Source organism: Ixodes scapularis, unplaced genomic scaffold (genome assembly GCF_016920785.2).
Source record: "Ixodes scapularis isolate PalLabHiFi unplaced genomic scaffold, ASM1692078v2 PGA_scaffold7__128_contigs__length_106722199, whole genome shotgun sequence".
NCBI classification, from domain to species: Eukaryota; Metazoa; Arthropoda; class Arachnida; order Ixodida; family Ixodidae; genus Ixodes; species Ixodes scapularis.
In genome coordinates, this window is record NW_024609882.1 from 10959154 (window position 1) to 10978561 (window position 19408).

At 45.7% G+C, this 19408-nt stretch overlaps 1 protein-coding gene across 1 annotated transcript in view; it reads left to right on the forward strand.

The window, feature by feature from the left end:
* The first annotated feature begins 11240 nt into the window (after nucleotides 1–11240).
* The window catches only part of LOC8040204 (acid-sensing ion channel 4-B-like), a 35453-nt gene continuing 27285 nt past the window's right edge, over nucleotides 11241–19408 (forward strand). Inside the window, exons 1-6 of the mRNA XM_040220760.1 lie at nucleotides 11241–11353; nucleotides 12637–12979; nucleotides 14225–14379; nucleotides 15354–15472; nucleotides 15851–16011; nucleotides 16445–16549. Of these exons, the coding sequence (XP_040076694.1) occupies nucleotides 11241–11353; nucleotides 12637–12979; nucleotides 14225–14379; nucleotides 15354–15472; nucleotides 15851–16011; nucleotides 16445–16549 (996 nt within the window). The remainder of the gene's footprint in view (nucleotides 11354–12636; nucleotides 12980–14224; nucleotides 14380–15353; nucleotides 15473–15850; nucleotides 16012–16444; nucleotides 16550–19408) is intronic.

The following is a 19408-nucleotide window of genomic DNA, read 5'->3' on the forward strand; positions in this document are numbered from 1 at the left end:
GTCTCAACATTCCTTTTAATTTTTTTAGGCTCCTTACTGACTTTCCGGGATCCCACTGAATTTCTTTATAAACGCATTATGTGTTGACTATTGTCAAAAAAACTTCCAAAAGAAAAAATATTAAATTTTTGCAAAAGTATTTATAAAAAAAAAAGTAGTAATAACGTTTTGCAGGCTATTTAAAAAAATTATAAAAACAACTAATGTTTTTTTGTTTAAATGATTTTATAAAAAATTAAGAAAAATCATTGGAATTAAATTTTTACCACTTTATAAAAATTAGTTTTCGTATTATTATTTAATTAAAAATATTGAGGACATCTTTTTCATATTTTGGAATAAATATTTGAAGAAAAACAGCTCACATTTCTTAAAATACCAAATGGAAAAATACATTTTCTAGACATTTTTCCCTGTTGACATATTTGTAGAGGTTCTAAGAATGATCCAACTTTGCCTTGTACTTCTTTTTCTTTTAATCTAGGATTCTTTTCTTTTTAAGAATCAAAGGACAAAAGCAAATTAAAAAGGACCTGTTTTATTCCCTTCCCCTTTCCTGTTTCTATTTCATAAAACATTCGGATAAAACAACACTCTAACATACGTTGAAAAATGGCTTCATTCAACTCGACATGTGTATATAGCAAAATCCTTATTCTTAAGGCAGTGTATAGCGTTATGCCCGACGAAACAAAAATAAAATTAAAGATACGTTCCACGTAACATAAAAGTTTGCTGTGCCTAGCCTTACGTCCGGACGGACCGCTGAAACGCGTTAACATAACCCCCTCTCCCTTTCTTTTTCCCCGTAAACACTGAAAAGCGATAGCATTTCTTCTATGAGCTGTTTTTGTGGATGTTGTTTTAGCGACTGCGCCGAATGATTATTAGTTGTACCAATGCCTTTTAGTAAGAGATAGAGACCTCGAACTTCGGAACACTGTTTTCCCCTTGACAGACCCCCGAGAAAGAGATCGGACACTTGGAAACTTAATAAGTGCTGAGGTGGTCACATGATTACCTTCAATGTGTAGGCTATATAAGGCTCTGGAGCAGTTAACGGGACTGTGATTCTGGTGTTGAGTGCTTCATGATGTGTTGGTGTTCGTTTCTTATGTGTATTTGTGGGATGTGTATAGTGTGTTCAAATACCAAAAGGACACATTTCCTAACAAATTCCAAAGCATATATCTAAAAAAAAATATTCGAGTGTCTTTCTTTTTCTTTTGCGTTATTCTGCGGTTTTGTTAAGAAGAATTCAACAAACTTTATGTTTAAAGGAATTCTCAAAAAATTCAGTGGCCAATTTCAACCAGGAATTAAGCAAGTTGACGAAATAAACTCTGGGAAATCTCAAGAAGTTTTAAAGAAGTTTCAATTCAACTAAAAAAATTTCAACAGAAGTTCAGAAGAATTTAACTACAGATTTTTGTAAGGGTGCAACCCGCCCCCCCTCCCCCCCCCCCCCCCCCTTTTCTCTCTCTATCTCTCCCTCTCTTCATCGACGTCTTCTTCGTCGATGGACGCCATCGATGGCTTCTACATTGAAGTCGGCATGGCACCCTCGCTCAAAAAGACCAAGTACACGATCTTCGGCAAGGGGCACGAATTCATCAAGATATAACATCTGGCGCCCCACTTTGGCAAACCTAGGAACTTCAAAGCTTCATCCGGCTGGTGACGTGGCGCCATCTGTCGAGAGCACCTGCAACTGTGTGGCGATGGACATTGCCTTCCAAGATCCGACGAGCGCGCGCACACATTCAATTATTGCGAACGTTTGAGCACAAGAGGCATAAAGGATGCCGAGAGCTTCAGAGGCTAGATGCCTCAGACAGTAAACTTTTAGGTTTCTACTGAAATCTAAAAGTATCATCTGAAAGCATAGGTGACTGACGATTTCGCCAGTTCCGTGGCGCTTTATGGGTGGCAAAAAGAGTCGATCGCCCAGCAGGCAGCATTGCCCCGCTGTTCCTTCTATAGCTAAAAGTCTAAAAAAATTGCTCGAACCAAATCTTGAAGAAAAAAAAAACCGACGTTTCAAAACCAGCTTGGTTTCGAAACGTCCTGTTTCAGTGATGGAATACCTTTAGAGCAGGTCAAAGATCAAAGTTCCTAAGCATATGGTTCAATGAAGATTTCAACTGGTCGACGCATATACAAAAATTTTGTTCTGTACTATCTTAATCAATAAAATGTATATATAGAGTTCATAAACTACTACCTCCATAATTAAAAAAGGAATTATATTACTCTTTATGTTACTCAAAAATATCATACGGTGCATTGGTAGGCGGTACCACAACTATGACGAACTATAATAAAATAATAGTCCTTCGAAAACGAATACTTCTCATGCTCGACAATTTTTAGGGTAACTGGCAAGACTTGCGTACGGACCCACTATATAAAAAATTCACTATGCGAAAGGCTAATAATATATGAACAAAAGGTAAGGGCACAAACGAGTTGGTGGTGGTTAAACATTTCGAAAAAAAAAAAACCTTTTTGTCCCAGTCTCGGGGCACAAACGAGCTGGTGGTGGTTAAACATTTCGAGAAAAAAAACTTTTTTTCCCAGTCTCGTTTTTTTTGTTTTTTTTTTTTCGAAATGTCTAATAATATATATTACTTTAAATTACTTCACCTTATCCAAAAAGAGAAGCTATACCTAAACCCGAAGAATGTTAGCTCAGATCATGCACTGAGAACAAATATCTGGAACAAACCCAAAGTAAGATCCCATTATGGAAAGCAACCATTAGATTATCAAGTTTTTTCCTTGCTAAACAAAAATGAAGAAACGGAAAATTTTCAGTGTTCCTTTCCAATTTTCAAAAGAAATGTTAAAGAACTCCTGGTGAAGAGTGATATCGTTTATGAATGAGGAACATAATCTGAAAATGGCCTTTTTTGATGTAACTAGTATTCTTTTTTCAATCGTGTTAAATCTGGTACAAGTGTTGATTATAAATGTTTTTGGTTCTGCATGTGCATTGACAGATGTCCTGTTTTGCGCTGTACTGTAATGGGAGGTAGAGGCCTCGTCAAGCTGCAATGCCAGCTTTTTTTTCTCTACCTCCCTTCCTCCCCTTGTTTGGAGAGAAATAAACAAACTGAACTAAAGATTTGGTTGGAGGATTTTTTTTTTTTTTTTTTACTTCAATTTTTATTTGGTTAAGCTAATTTCTGCCAAGTATGTTCACTTTGAAGTCTTCTCTACTTTGTTTCAGCTCCACTCTGGGCGTGGTGGATGTTACGAACTGAGGAACGAATCAAAGAGTGCGAAAAGCGACGCCTTCTTCGAGCAAGATTGGATGATCCGGCTGAGGGGTAGGCACAAAATGACGGCGAGAGATCGCGCGCCGTCAAGTTTCGTTTTTTTCCCCTGTTTGATGGGCCCCTTGGCTCGTAACATAGGCCGTGCTCGGACGGAAGGTTGTTCGATTGAGCGTCAAGTCAAGGAGCAGATCTTCCGCTGTCACCGGAATAGCGCTTCCACGAGATGAGACGCACCGTTCGTGTATTTCATGCAGGCCTGGTGAGAACTGTACAACCATAAAGGTGCAGATAAAAGGCACAAAGTCCTTGCGAGTAAATTCTGCTTATTAAAGGAATTTGATAGATCATTTAAAAAACGAAGAGGAAAAGGTGTCTATGTTAGGAAGTTACCGCCAGCCCGCTTGATAGCAGTGTTACGGAGTTGCCACTCCCGAGTTGGAATGGTTTCGGAATCGTTCCGCCCTTCTGCGACCCCGGAATGGAATGGAAATAAAATGGCAGCAGCACTGGGAGGAATGGAATGGAATGGCGATGGTATTAGATGCAATTTGCCCGGAAGGGAGTGGGAATAGATTGGGCTCTGTTTTTATACGACCTGAGCCGATCTGGTCAAAGGGGCTTTTAAAACAGCACCATTGCGTTTTCTTTGTAACTGACGGCAGGGTTATCTGACCGGCTCATATTCCTTCGAGGATGGAAGGGAGAACTCCAGGGAAGCAACCAAAACTGTAGAGTTGCAGGCGGACAATGTCTCGTTCCTGGCACCGCAAGACGTGACAAGGTGGCTGTTGAGACGGTTATGTACCAATACGGCTGAAGTGTCCATTCAGCCGAAGCCCCCGTCAGGCTTAAAGTTTCGGTTACGTACCAATTCGGCTGAAGTGTCCATTCGGCAGACGGATCAAATCGGCTTAAAGTTTTGATTCGGCTGGGCGCTCCAATTCGGCTGGGTACGCAGTTCGGCTGGATGTTTCAATTCGGCTCGACGTTCTCAATTGGGCTTAATTCTCGGTTCAACTGAAGCACCTTAATCTGGCTATGGCTGGCTTGAGTAGTCCTTATTTGCCTTGGCAGACTAAAGTTTCACAGCAGCTCAGGAAGAAACAAGACAAACACAAATGGTAAATAAACACGGGCAGTTCGACTAGTACCAGAACTGTATTGATTTGAAACTTCAGTGTGCCAAGGCAAATGAGGAGTACTTAAGCCATCCATAGCCAGATTAAGGTGCTCCAGCTGAACCGAAAATTAAGCCCAAATGAGATCGTTGAGCCGAATTGAAACATCCAGCCGAACTGCGTACCCAGCCGAATTGGAGCGCCCAGCCGAATCGGGGCTTCAGCCGAATGAACACCTCAACCGAATCGAGATGACACCAAAGTTTTGATGGGGCTTAACGCTCCAATTCGACCGAAGCCCCGATTTGGCTGAAATGTTCAATTCGGCTTAACGCTCCCATTCAGACGAGGCCCCAGTTCGTTTGATTACCCAGTTCGGCTGGAAGCTACGATTCAATTCTGGAAGGGTAACCAAGTTAGATTTCTCAGTACGACTGACTCACTTGTACACGTAGCGGAGCGCGTTGAAAACCACAGAATACACAGAAAGAATAAAACACATGAAGGACGAACACAGACGCACACAGTTCTTTCAATGAGTATTTTGTGTATTTCTGTGTATTTTGACTCACTTGCCGTGGGGATACTTAAAGGGGCGCTGGCACTCCAAAGGTCGTATTTGTTTTTGTTGTCAAAAACGATGCAAGTTGTAGTCACAAACGCGCAGAAAATACCAGAAGGTGCAAAACAATGTTTCCACACGCGACTTGAAATCGCCCTTCTCTTCACCTCCTCGCTTTCCTTTTTTTTTTTTATCTGTGACGTAGTCGAGTACAAAATTTAGACGCTTTGTAAGCGACATTTTTGTAAAATTTAACAACGGCATTCGTAAAACACGTTTTTCATCGCAATTGCGAACGCACTTAAAATACCGAAAATCGGAGTCCGGAGTGATGTCGGCTCCTCCCTCGAAAAACATGGCGGCGCTTGACGCATGTAGCACTGAGGGTGATCGGTGAGTCGGGGAATCGGACGAAGCTCTCTTTTTTAGGTGCAAGACGACCTCTCAGATTTCAAAAAGAAACTCGTCAAACTGGAAAAACGAATGAGTTTGGTGTCTGTGTACCGTATAGTTTTGGTTGTGACTCCGCCGGGGCAGCATTTCACGCAGAACCGGCGCGACGTGGCCCCTCGCGTCGCTCACAAAAGTTTACGGCGTGTTCTCTTCAACCTCACACCGTTTCAAAGAAATTTAGATCGCTGAAAGGGCTCTAAAAGAACTTCAAACTCGAAAGTGATGTGACGACTCCTCACAGCGATAGGCGGCGCGTACGAAAAAAGGCTGATCGCTGGACGCGGGCGAACACGACACGAGGCGTGAGTGAAACTCGAGCTGCAGGACGACCCAATCTTTGACGTCACTGCACTGGCCCGGATAGCGCGGGAACTTCAAATTCGGCTTTTGGAAATTGTTTTATTACTTTACAAATACTGAGTTCCCAAGTTTCGAATTTTGAGGGCAATATTCGGGCATCGTTTTCAATCGTTTCGGATAATCAAAAAATACGATTTTGGCCAGTCAGTGCTTTTGTAAGGTGTGATTCAATACGTTTCTGCATGGCAGTCCCACATGTTTCTGACCGGCATTCTGTTTGTGTTGTTTGTCATGTTGAGCTGCTGTGCACACACCAAGTCTGTCATTCATGGTGAAATGGTTTATGAACTCGCTTACGGTACAATTCAGATGACCGAAGTCCGCGTCTTTTAGTGCTGGCCCCCCATGAGCACCAAGAAAAGAAAATTCCGGCAGTTCCGCTTGTCAAACTCACATGAAGGAAAAACAAAATGCAAGCATCAGTCACATGAAAAAGCACCGTAGCAATAACATAGCTAGGGTCCTTCGTATTCAGGTTTTATTTTTATTTTCACGTCAGCGACGTCATTTCCAGAACGGGGATTTTTTTTTTTTTTTTTTCGTTTTGAAGTTAATTTATAAACAATTACTTTTTTGTACTTTTCTTCAAATTGTTTATACTGCCACCCTAAAGAAAATAAAGGTTAAGCCGAATGGCCCGAACACGAAAATGGGCAAAACCCATTCAAGACTGTAGGAGCTTTGAAAGCTGAAACTAGGTGGCACAAAAGAGGGAGGGCAATCTTAAGCGAGAGCACACCGAGGATAATGGGGAAACAACCATCGGAACAAGATAACACTTAGACTAGGTGCTATCTTGTTCCCATGGTTGTCTCCCCATTTTTCTCAGTGTGTCCTTGTTTAGGATAGCCCTCCCGCTTTTTACTTAGTCCAGCACGCTGACCCTGCACTTCCCGAAACTATATCACAAACGGGGAAATAATGTTTTCAGTTATTTTGAGGACAAACGTTAAAATAGTTGTTAACAAAAATAAAACCCGAAAACGAAGGACCCTCCATAATATACGTGGGTTGCACCTATGCCACGGGAGGATACCAAACACCGGCTTACGCCGCGAAATTGTCCGATGCGGAGAAAAGCTCATTGGCCCTTTGACGGGCGCGGAGGAAAGCTCACCTGCGAATCGTTGAACCGAGCATTCACTCAACTGAAGAATATACACTCAACTAAATTGTGTTCGGATTCCATAGGTGCATGTGCTCATTTTGTATTTGACTAACAAATAATATAATTATAACTATATATTAATTATGCAGAATTGGTTGCATGATAAAACTAAAATTAATAAAATTATATATACCTGTAATTCAAGGATAGCCGGGGGGAAGGGGGGGGGGCATAACCTGTGTAGTAGGCTACAGTCAGTTCCTTCCTGAATTGTTATAGTATATTGAATTACCGTTCATATAGTGTTCTCTATTTACAAAACTTCCAATCTCGACATACAAGAAGGCGCGCTTTCCATATTCTAAGCTCTTACCATGAACAGCTCCAACCAAATTTATATTTCTTCTATCACTCACGAGAGAACGGTCGACATAAAAGCGGAACGAAGGCTGCACGGCTAGGAAGATCGATAGGATGACGTCTAAACGACGGTTATCATCCATGGCCGACCGTGGATGGTAATCGTCGTTGAGACGTCATTTGACCCACCTTCGTAGCCATTTCGCCACTGTCAATGCTTCGTCAACTTTCAGCTGGCGAGCCCAAAAATGCGATAAGAATAGCATCCATGGCCTTACCATTGGCTTCGGCAGCGCCCTTTACGTGCTGGTGGGATTTCAGGGCCTGATACACAGAGTGCCTGCTTGTAACATGGGAAGAAAACAAGGATTGAAGAACAATTTAAAGACCCAAGATTTATTTATCGCAATGTCATTAAAATGGCATTCTTTTTTAATACACTGAGTTAATGACCTAAACGTAAACAATGAGTGAAAAAATGGTATTTTCTTGGATATCTGTTAGGTGTGAACTGAAAGAAGAAAAATATTCTAATTTATACGGCCATACAACCAGAACATATATTCTTGTAGCACATTCCATAACATGCACAGAAGAACCTTGCTCGTATGTTTTCTCGGCTGTTATGTTCATGGACACCGGTCCTGTTGAACATCCATAAGTATAGGGTGGTTCAAGTCACCAGGCTCGATCTAAAATGGGCCGCAAAAATGGACATCTGCACGTAGCCATTTAAACTTTTCGTCAAAGGTGCATTTCAAAGGCCAGTTTTTCCTTGTAAAATTACAAAGCGTAGCTCTGCTTCTGTAAAAATAAGGCCAAGAAACTTGCCAGGGCCTACGGCGGGCAGCAACGCAGACGACAGGGGTCCAGTAGAGGGGTGTGTTTGGCGTTCGTATTGATAGATGGCCCTACCTCCTAATCGCGACGGCTCGCGACCACCATGGTTTATTAAAATGTATATAATCTTTTTGAAATGTACCTTCGATTAAAAAATGAATGTGAACAATAAAAAATGACCACACCTCCACGTGGTGAATGATGTTGATTGGGGCGAAGCTCTGGTGGTGCTGATGATACTGATTTTGTTCAAAGGTAGTGCTGATGGTGCTTATTTGTTTTATTGCTCGTTTCATGCAACGTTTCATCCATGACATCCTTAGTTCTTGAGTTACTACCACATTTCAGAGCCCACTGCTCGTCCCGCAGTCGTGGCCGAGTGGTTAAGGCGATGGACTAGAAATCCATTGGGGTCTCCCCGCACAGGTTCGAATCCTGTCGATTGGGCAAACATTTTTTTTTTCTTTTTTAAGAAGACAGATGGGATGGCAATCGATGCGAGCACGGACGCCGAACGTACAGGGCTAAACCCTAAGGAGCTTCGCCCCTAAAAAGACACGCTGATCTCCAGGCATTGTTAGAGTTCGGCTATTCTCATCACCGCAGTGGTTGGACACGAGCCACTACACGAGTGTCCGTTGAGGCATTGATCGTTAGGAGCCGAAGCCGAAGTCTAGGGCTCACGCAGCTCTCATGTCCAATCCATGAGCCGCGCTCGACTTTCGTCAGCTGTGCAAAAGAAGGCAGGACTGAAAGAAAGAGTCCTCTTTCATCCTCGCAATTTCACCGCGAAAAAAAAAAGCTTCTGAATCAGTGGCGGTCTGTGCGAGTCTACTTGGGCCAGACTAAGACCAGTACGACTCTGAAAAATCATGAACATTCCAACCCGATAATGTGTCCTGGCTTTTTTAAGCCTCTAGGGGTTACACCGCTTATACATCAGACAAAAGACAGTGTGCCGACACGAGTCCACGCAGTATCCGTTGTTCGAATGCCGCGTGCCAAGTTTCTCCTTAAACGCATTGCCATGCGGCACTCGATGCGCGGATCTCTTCGTGACTTGCGTTCGAATCTGTTTGCAGACTCTCTTTTGTATGATGTACAAGCAGCAACAAGGTAGAGGGGCTTAGAGCGAAAAACTGCATCCCGTTCACTAAGCAAAAGTGACCCCCACCTGGCTGCTACCATGTCGTACAATATTGACCACTAGACACGTGACCGTACCAAATCCTGAGGCTTTTACGCAAAACTGAGCCGAGATTTGTATTGTGAACGCTGTAAAAAACATGATAACTATTTTTTCCAATAGTGTAAGCCTCAGAGATCAGTGTCTAGCTCCGATAAAAACCCAAAATACAGCACCGCAGCTGACAGCATCTAGCGGAAGCATTGCGAAGCTGCCCGACTTTTTGACGTAAAAGCACATTTTGGACTTAAAGCAAACGAAACATGACTTATCTCGTCGGTATTGTTATTAAAGATCAATGAGCAATTATTTGTACGCTGTACTTCGTTAAAATGTAGACGTAAAACTGCAATATCGTGTGTCTATGGTATCAAAAATGTGCAACATGGGGCTGCCAATTAAGGGTTACTTTCAGATGCCACCCTGTCACTCTAAGCCCCTCTACCTCGTTGATAAGCAGTGTGACGCCGGCTTTCCAAGGTCATCGGTGGCCGAGAGTGCGAGCGCACACCAGCTCGGAGCACTTAGAGCGAAAGCTCGTGCTGCAGAATTAAGGGACCATGGGTTCAATCCCAAACCCTGACCTTCTCTATCGTAATTAGCATCGTGTCGGCGTGGGTTCGTGTGTCACTACTGCGTGGTGTTCGTTAAAGACACCAGGCTATCGATTTTACTGCACTGGCTAAATTGCTCATTGCTCAAACATACACGCAACAGAATTACACTTCGTTCGTTACACCATAGCCTGGCCAACGGCAAAACCTACGGTTTCAGCGAGTCAGTCAAAGCATCCAAACAAGACAATTGACCACTATAGCCGGTAACAGGTTAATTAAGAGTTCAGGGGAAACTCGACCCTCCCCTTTCCACTTGAGCAGATCGAACGCTGGGGAAAAGGCGACCTTTTCTCTAGCGCTCGCTCTGCTAAAGTGTAAAGAGGTGGGAGGAGCTTCCCCTGAACACTTAACCTGTTACCAACTAGTCACTATAGTGGCTTTAGTGACTACTTGACGTCATAGATACTCCTTTTGCAGAGAGCTGCCACGTGCTTCCCTCCGTCGTTCTGATTGGCTCGAGGAGGCCGTAGCGTTCGCACTTTGCCAAGCTATGGTGAAACAAAGTATGAACAAAAATATTGGGGGTCCTTCGATTTCACCACCAGACAATCAATCGTTTGATCGATTGGCAAATCGAATCTTAGAATGTTCCCGGTTTCCTTCTATGTTCGGAATCTCGGTTTGGAAGTGGGCGAATTTTGAGAACGCCTTTTTCTCACGTTTCCCTCCAAAACGTATGGCGGCACAAGGAAGCAACGCATTAGGGACTGCATAAAACATGCTGTTCCCGAACTAAGTAATCGATTTGTCCCATAGGCGTTCCCCCGCGGGGGAAGTAACACTTTTGACCGAAAACATATCGCGCGCCATATGTCGACTAATCGATACCGGGTTTGATTTCTTCAAAAGCAGCGGGCTCGGGACCCCCACGGGACACTCCAGCTCTGAGGGCACCGAAGCGACCCAGCTCCGCACCTTCGCTATGTTAGTGCAGACAGGTTCTGAACTGTAGCGTTAATAGAGAGTTTTCGTATATCGTTCCGATAATTCGATAACGATAACAACACGATGCATGCGCAAAGGCGCCGGTGGTGTATCGGGTAGCGTCGATTGGAGATATCAAAATTACCAACTAAAACTCTCTAATATGTTTTGAAGTATTGCAGGCACGAGTCGCGCGATAAACAACTCCCGCTAATGTTGTCAGTATTATCAGTAAACAACCACGAAGAGTTCACCCATTCTTACGCATCTCTTGTCGCTACATTTCCCCGTTAAAATATGCATGGGCTCTTTTCCTCGCTGAAGTCTGCTTCTAGATGAGATAATACCTTTACACGGTAAAGTTTCTTCGTAGGACAGTGTCTTCTTCGCAGTACACAGTTTAAGTAAGTAGTAAAAAGATATTAACTGGGATGTCTTGCACTGGCAGTCACAGCTTCGTTTGGGGACCCGAAGACTTTCAGCGAAACGTCGACTCCGTGTCTCAGCCTGCCCAGGAGGTTTCTATTCTGGCCCTGCTGCCTCTGTACTAACTCCGTGTAGACAGTGCACTTGGAGTTATATGTACGTGTACATCATGCATAGGTTTGCGTTCAATCTTTCCCCTTTAAAAACCACTCGCACATGTACACCAGGGTAGCCTAAGTATTCACCCCGAAATTAAGGTACACCAAAGGGTCGTCCCACGTATATTACGCTTCGGAATCGGTAGATTGAGACGTGATCGTTTATGCACCGAGGTCTTGAACATGCATTCCGATTGTGCTTTCTCGTTTGTTACGCTTTTCCATCTTATGTTTTCGCCAAGCTAAAGCTCTCCAAAACCATATTATACGTTAAAAAGCCACAATATAGCTTGAGGTAACTTCTATGGGCCCATATTAGCATTGTCTTCTACAGGCCCATATTAGTATTGTCACGGCACTCTTTCATCGAGTAAGAGGCAGAGAGATTCATATAAGTCTACATCAACGTTACGTTAGCACCAAGCGATGTGAGTTATTAGGGATCCCTCGATGGCACGTAGAAATCCCAGTGCATTTTTTCGACGACTTTTAAGAGTCATCGCTGGTCTCACGTTCAAAGTTGGAGCCTTTTTGTTACTATCTAAGGGGAGAGGGTTTGTACCCGTGGTGTATTCGAGCTCCCGGTGTACTAGCTAGGACAGTCATGGGCGGTGACCTTGGCCTGAACTGCAAGCAGGCTTCAAGCGCTCGAGCTCGTGCGGAGAGCAAGTCGTCTGCTTCTTGCGCAGGAGTTGCGGTGACGTCAGAACGACGCCGAGCTCTGATTGGCTCTGATGGAAAGAATAGCTGGTAGACCTCAATGCAACATTCCTCGAGGTCTACCCACTATTTTTTTTTTCAGTCAGCCAATAAAAGTTCGGCTTTCTTCCATCATTGCAACCTCTGCGCAGGAAGCAGACGAACTTGCGCTCCGCATATGTACGTTAAGGTAAGGCGAAGTGTAATAATCCCGGCTCAATTTGCTTACGTATCTTAACCCCGCTCTTTAAGTCACGGTAACACTGCTTAATACATCGAGCAATAGACAGCTTGAAGACACTGTTTTGGGTGTGGTTCATCTTCCTATGAACGTCCTGCCACATTGATTGTACAGAAAATACCTGCCGACATGCTAGAAGCACAAATTCGTACGAATCAAACATACTCTGAGAATCTTTTGGGGCATGCGCGCAGATGATTTTGTCATCGTGTATGGTGCATACACGATGACAAAATCATCTGCGCGTACACCGTGTCTTTTGTATGGGGTATGAGCACAGCGTGAGTACGGCTTTCTGGTCAGGTATCGCGACCTGGTCGCGGAGTCTGGAGGACCCGGCTGCGCCGTCATATGCGGGAGGCGTGGCGGCGTGTTCCGCAAGTGCGTCTGGGTCGTCGTCGTCAGCGTGCTGACCACGCTCACGTTCCGGGACTGCATCAGCGTGTTCAAGGAGTACGGGGAGTTCCCGGTCATCATCAACTACAAGTACCAGCAGGAGCTCTCTCCCAGCTTTCCCGACGTGACCATCTGCAACGCGAATCCACTGCGGAGGTCCCGACTCTGCGGAGACGAAGTCCCGAGGAACAGCGGGATTCCGGCTGACGTGCTCAAGAGGAACTGCGCCGACCCGCCGGTCTACTTGGACGTGAGTCTCGAACGAACCCCGTGTGCGCCTGTGCTCGTGACAGGTACATTCCGGCATTGACCTTGAGTATCAGACAACGTCTTTTTTTTTTTTTGTCGACTGGCTTCGTGTGGTATTTCTTTCATGCTCACGCAGAAGGTAGGCAACTCTCCGACTCAGTCTAATTTGGCGAACGGCGAAAGCTGCCATCCCTGCGATCCAATCGCGTCGTAGCGAGGCACGTGGTTAGCCTACCGTCAGAAAGCAGCCGTGTGAAACTGGTAGTGTGTGACGCTGGAGACCCCACCAGCGTCCCGCTGCTCATCTGCCTACCACGAGCCGTTTGCTTTAATTCTGGTCGCTCCCGAGGAGTCAACCGGGTGGAAGAAGAATTGCGCACCGGTAATCGCGCAAGCCGTGGCATATAGATAGCTTATGCGCGTAGTTCTACTGTTCGCTACATTGCGCCGAGGCGGTTAATAAGAATTAAATTAAATAGCACAAACATACGCACAGAGCAAAGAAAATGATACACGAATAAAATTAATTATGTTAATGTAAGCACGCCGCAGTGAAAGAAAATCTCTACGCCCGTTGCAAACAACGGTCAAGCAAATTAACTATACTGTCACGCATAAAAAAACGAGGCAACTTTGCTTCAGATTCATCGAGGTGACATAGCAGAGGGCAGTCTCCCGGACATCCCTTGTAGAAGCAGTCAGAACGGTCAGCAAGAAGCCAGACGACGCCTCCAGCTGCCTCAAGAGGCAGGCTTTAGTGGAGCCAGTAGTAGTATAGTTGCGGAGACAGAGGAATCTAAAGACGCGTTTCGTAGCCAAAGGCCTGTACGTAATACCTCATAAAAAAGGCAGTCTGCAGATACTGCCTGAGGTATTTCTTGCATGACGGTGACCGTCATGCAAGGAATACCTTAGGTCATGCAAAAACCCTCTTCAGACTTGTTCTAAGAAAAAATGCATGAAGCAAAACATTCTTCGAACATACGTGAGGTGTGTACGTAGATGATTGTGTCATTATCGAACACCCTGTCTTTTGTACGATGTATAAACAATGTCACCGCGACTTCAGGTTGGAGTTAAGGGGGGAGTGGGGGAGGAGGCAAGATTCCGGTTGGCTTCTTTTCTCTTAGGGAAGGGCCAGACCCTCTGTAGGACCATCAGCGCAGCACATCTTTACTTGTGGTTTCCATTTGAAATCTACGCGCGCGGCATTTCAGGCGACTTCATCCCTGGGTTTCTTTTGTAGCCGAATGCCGAGGACCTGGATCTGCGCGATAAGCTGAGGCTCTGGGTGGCCCAGATGAAGAAGGACGAACTGAGGACTGTGCAAAAACTGGCGCATCAGTTGGACGACGTTGTAGTCGGCTGCGAGTATGGGCGCAAGAACTGCAACGGACACAGGTATTCGTCCACTCACTCGAACTTCGGCTAAAAGCCATCCTCGTGGTTGATCGTGCATGATACGTACCGTGGTCCCAGCTTGCGTTAAACAGCTGACTATGCTGTGATTTGGCCATCGTACTCTGCTTGACTCTGCTGGTGATGTGGGTGGTGCATTTGCGCACGGAGTGAAACCAGAACGGTACAGCCATCAGCGTCAAGGTGAATATTAAAATCAATACAATTTAAATCCTGATTTGAATCACACCGATTTTTGATATGTTTTTTTTTTTTTTTTTTTTTTTTTTTTTCAAGCATTTTCTGCGAAAGTAATCCCGGAAATGTATTTTACAATTACCGTTCGTGTATAATATGTTGCTTTCTATGTGCACTTGTTTTCATTTAAATTGAAGGATCATCAGGCAAGAGAGATTTATAAGCTGGACACAAGCGAAATAGCAGTGCTCTTCTGAGCAAATCGGAGCGTTCAAATTTGTACCGTCGACTGCGTTTGTCAGTTAAGTAATGTCCTATAGAAAGAAAATCATAATGCGAAAGAAAAAGCAAATAAAGCGTTTTTCAGTGAATAAAACTGAAATTGTTTTGTTTTCTTTTTTTTTTTTGTGGCAGTGTTTACATCGAAAAGACGTTGTTAATTAAATTGTTACACTTACAGTAATTCTTTTTTTCGCGTTGTTTAGAGCGATCTAGCGGATCGATAAATCAATATGTCATGTTTAAAATGCATCTACTGATAAAGAATCACTATTTTTAAGCTACAGTGATGTAAATAATTGTAACCTAATTTTAATCAAATAAATCTGATTTAAATTTAAGAGGTCTGATTTATTTGTTTGACATTAATAAATCGTAATTTTTTTCCACCGTGCACAATAACTTTTCGGAGTCAGTGAAGAACCACGTGATACTCCTTGCATTTTTTGCTTATTCTTATGGCGTATGCGGTATAAACTTTTCTCCTAAACACGGTGCAGATATTTCGCTCCGACGTTCGACTCTCGCTTCGGCAACTGCTTCTGCTTTCATTGCAAAGTCGCCGGCGGTGTCACAGAGGATTTCTACCACTACCAGACTACGTCTAGAACCGAAGACGGTAAGGACATCAGTTCATTCGTCTGAACCCTAATTATTATATTCTTCACACGCGGAGAGCAGACGAAGCCCCAAAAAGGATCAACAGCGAGTGATAAAAAAAAGCAGAAGCACAGTTTGAACGATTAACTTACGAGTGACTGTTAAGCACCTGCCCCACCACTACCTTGGTAACTCTTCTTTTTTCTTCGGGATGAATGTATAGTCGTTGACAGGATAAGCATGCAGGAGAAGCACTTCCCCCTCTTTCCATTTTAGCAGAGCGAACGCTGGGAAGGGAGTGACCTCCTCTCCAGCGTTCACTCTGTTAAAGCAGAAAGAGGTGGGAGGAGCTTCCTTAGAAATCCAAACCTGTCACCGAGTATAGTGTATCTTGCAGGCTTGGTAGTGATGCTTGACCCTCAACTAGACGAATACCTGCCGACGTCCACTGAAGCTGGTTTCATCGTCATGGTTCACGGCCGTGGATTCCAGCCGGACATTTGCAACGACGCCGTGTTCGTGGAGCCAGGCTACTCCACCTATATTGGCCTGCGCCTGGTAAGATACGGTTCCCGATAGGGTACAGTCCCTGGTAGCCGGTACAGTTTCTGGTAGGGTACAGTCCCTGGCAAAGTGCAGCCCCTGATAGGGCACTTCATTGGCCTATAGAAAAAGTATCCACAGGCAGACAGCACAGGCAGAAATTAAGATAAAAATAAAGGTATAGGTACTTTCAATGAAGTGCATACACGATGCAGTTCAGCAAAGGTATATCGTTTAAAGTCATATATGTTCACACAAACAGCGCAGCGCTACATCAGGGCTAAGTTACGTTGAAGTTAGCGCTGCAACAGCGTTTTTCCTAGTATTCATTAGCGCTGCGCTGTTTGTGTCATGCTGGCCTTAATTCAACCCATTCTATATTGTATTTCTCCGCGTCATCGTGGTGACGCATAGACGTGTGCTACATGGTCATGTGTCCCGAGTGCAGAACAAGCGTACCTCCCTGCCAGAGCCATATCAGCACCCGTGCAGGAACACCTGGCCCAAACACTTGAAGCACTTCGTTACCAATGCCACCAGGTACACCAAAGAGGTAAGTTGCCAAAACGCTTCGACGCCACACAAAGGTGCAAAAACTTTTTGTTTCGGCCACACTACAAAAAAAAAGAGTGTGTAGACACTGTCTGTCTTCCTTGTCAGACGGTCCTGCCACATTGGTCATACAAAAACTGTTACAGAGAAGTTCCAAGCGTAGATGAAGGAAGCGTGCTTGGAATATGCTTGAGGCGTGTCGGGAGATGACTCTCATCAAGTCTGCAACGAACGCCGTGTGCCCAGCAAACAATACAGTTTTAAGAAACCGTCTTTGCACATCCGATACGGTACGAAGGGCCCTCCGGTACGCACTGCGCATGCGCGAGCCTTCTGCGGTAGCACATGCGCACTTCGTACCGGAGGCCCCATCGTACCGTATCGGATGTACAGAAACGGTTCCCTAAAACTCCCTAATACAGAGTTTTAAGAAACCGTCTTTGCACATCCCATACGGTACGAAGGGCCCTCCGGTACGCACTACGCATGCGCGAGCCTTCTGCGGTAGCATATGCGCAGTGCGTACCGGAGGGCCCATCGTACCGTATCGAATGTGCAGAAACGCTTCCCTAAAACTCCCTAATACAGAGTTTTAAGAAACCGTCTTTGCACATCCGATACGGTACGATGGGCCCTCCAATACGCACTGCGCGTGCGCGAGCCTTCTGTGGTAGCACATGCGCACTTCGTACCGGAGGGCCCATCGTACCGTATCGGATGTGCAGAAACGCTTCCCTAAAACTCCCTAATACAGAGTTTTAAGAAACTTTCTGCGGTAGCATATGCGCAGTGCGTACCGGAGGGCCCATCGTACCGTATCGGAGGTACAAACACGCTTCCCTAAAACTCCCTAATACAGAGTTTTAAGAAACCGTCTTTGCACATCCGATACGGTACAAAGGGCCCTCCAATACGCACTGCGCATGCGCGAGCCTTCTGCGGTAGCATATGCGCAGTGCGTACCGGAGGGCCCATCGTACCGTATCGGAGGTACAAACACGCTTCCCTAAAACTCCCTAATACAGAGTTTTAAGAAACCGTCTTTGCACATCTGATACGGTACAAAGGGCCCTCCAATACGCACTGCGCATGCGCGAGCCTTCTGCGGTAGCATATGCGCAGTGCGTACCGGAGGGCCCATCGTACCGTATCGAATGTGCAGAAACGCTTCCCTAAAACTCCCTAATAGAGAGTTTTAAGAAACCGTCTTTGCACATCCGATACGGTACGATGGGCCCTCCAATACGCACTGCGCGTGCGCGAGCCTTCTGTGGTAGCACATGCGCACTTCGTACCGGAGGGCCCATCGTACCGTATCGGATGTGCAGAAACGCTTCCCTAAAACTCCCTAATACAGAGTTTTAAGAAACTTTCTGCGGTAGCATATGCGCAGTGCGTACCGGAGGGCCCATCGTACCGTATCGGACGTACAAACACGCTTCCCTAAAACTCCCTAATTCAGGGTTTTAAGAAACCGTCTTTGCACATCCGATACGGTACAAAGGGCCCTCCGGTACGCACTGCGCATGCGCGAGCCTTCTGCGGTAGCACATGCGCACTTCGTACCGGAGGGCCCATCGTACCGTATCGAATGTGCAGAAACGGTTCCCTAAAACTCCCTAATACAGAGTTTTAAGAAACCGTCTTTGCACATCCGATACGGTACAAAGGGCCCTCCGGTACGCACGGCGCATGCGCGAGCCTTCTGCGGTAGCACATGCGCACTTCGTACCGGAGGGCCCATCGTACCGTATCGAATGTGCAGAAACGGTTCCCTAAAACTCCCTAATACAGAGTTTTAAGAAACCGTCTTTGCACATCCGATACGGTACGAAGGGCCCTCCGGTACGCACTGCGCATGCGCGAGCCTTCTGCGGGCGGTAGCACATGCGCACTTCGTGCCGGAGGGCCCATCGTACCGTATCGGATGTGCAGAAACGCTTCCCTAAAACTCCCTAATACAAAGTTTTAAGAAACTTTCTGCGGTAGCATATGCGCAGTGCGTACCGGAGGGCCCATCGTACCGTATCGGAGGTACAAACACGCTTCCCTAAAACTCCCTAATACAGAGTTTTAAGAAACCGTGAAACCGTCTTTGCACATCCGATACGGTACAAAGGGCCCTCCGGTACGCACTGCGCATGCGCGAGCCTTCTGCGGTAGCACATGCGCACTTCGTACCGGAGGGCCCATCGTACCGTATCGAATGTGCAGAAACGGTTCCCTAAAACTCCCTAATACAGAGTTTTAAGAAACCGTCTTTGCACATCCGATACGGTACAAAGGGCCCTCCGGTACGCACTGCGCATGCGCGAGCCTTCTGCGGTAGCACATGCGCACTTCGTACCGGAGGGCCCATCGTACCGTATCGAATGTGCAGAAACGGTTCCCTAAAACTCCCTAATACAGAGTTTTAAGAAACCGTCTTTGCACATCCGATACGGTACAAAGGGCCCTCCGGTACGCACTGCGCATGCGCGAGCCTTCTGCGGTAGCACATGCGCACTTCGTACCGGAGGGCCCATCGTACCGTATCGAATGTGCAGAAACGGTTCCCTAAAACTCCCTAATACAGAGTTTTAAGAAACCGTCTTTGCACATCCGATACGGTACAAAGGGCCCTCCGGTACGCACTGCGCATGCGCGAGCCTTCTGCGGTAGCACATGCGCACTTCGTACCGGAGGGCCCATCGTACCGTATCGAATGTGCAGAAACGGTTCCCTAAAACTCCCTAATACAGAGTTTTAAGAAACCGTCTTTGCACATCCGATACGGTACGAAGGGCCCTCCGGTACGCACTGCGCATGCGCGAGCCTTCTGCGGGCGGTAGCACATGCGCACTTCGTGCCGGAGGGCCCA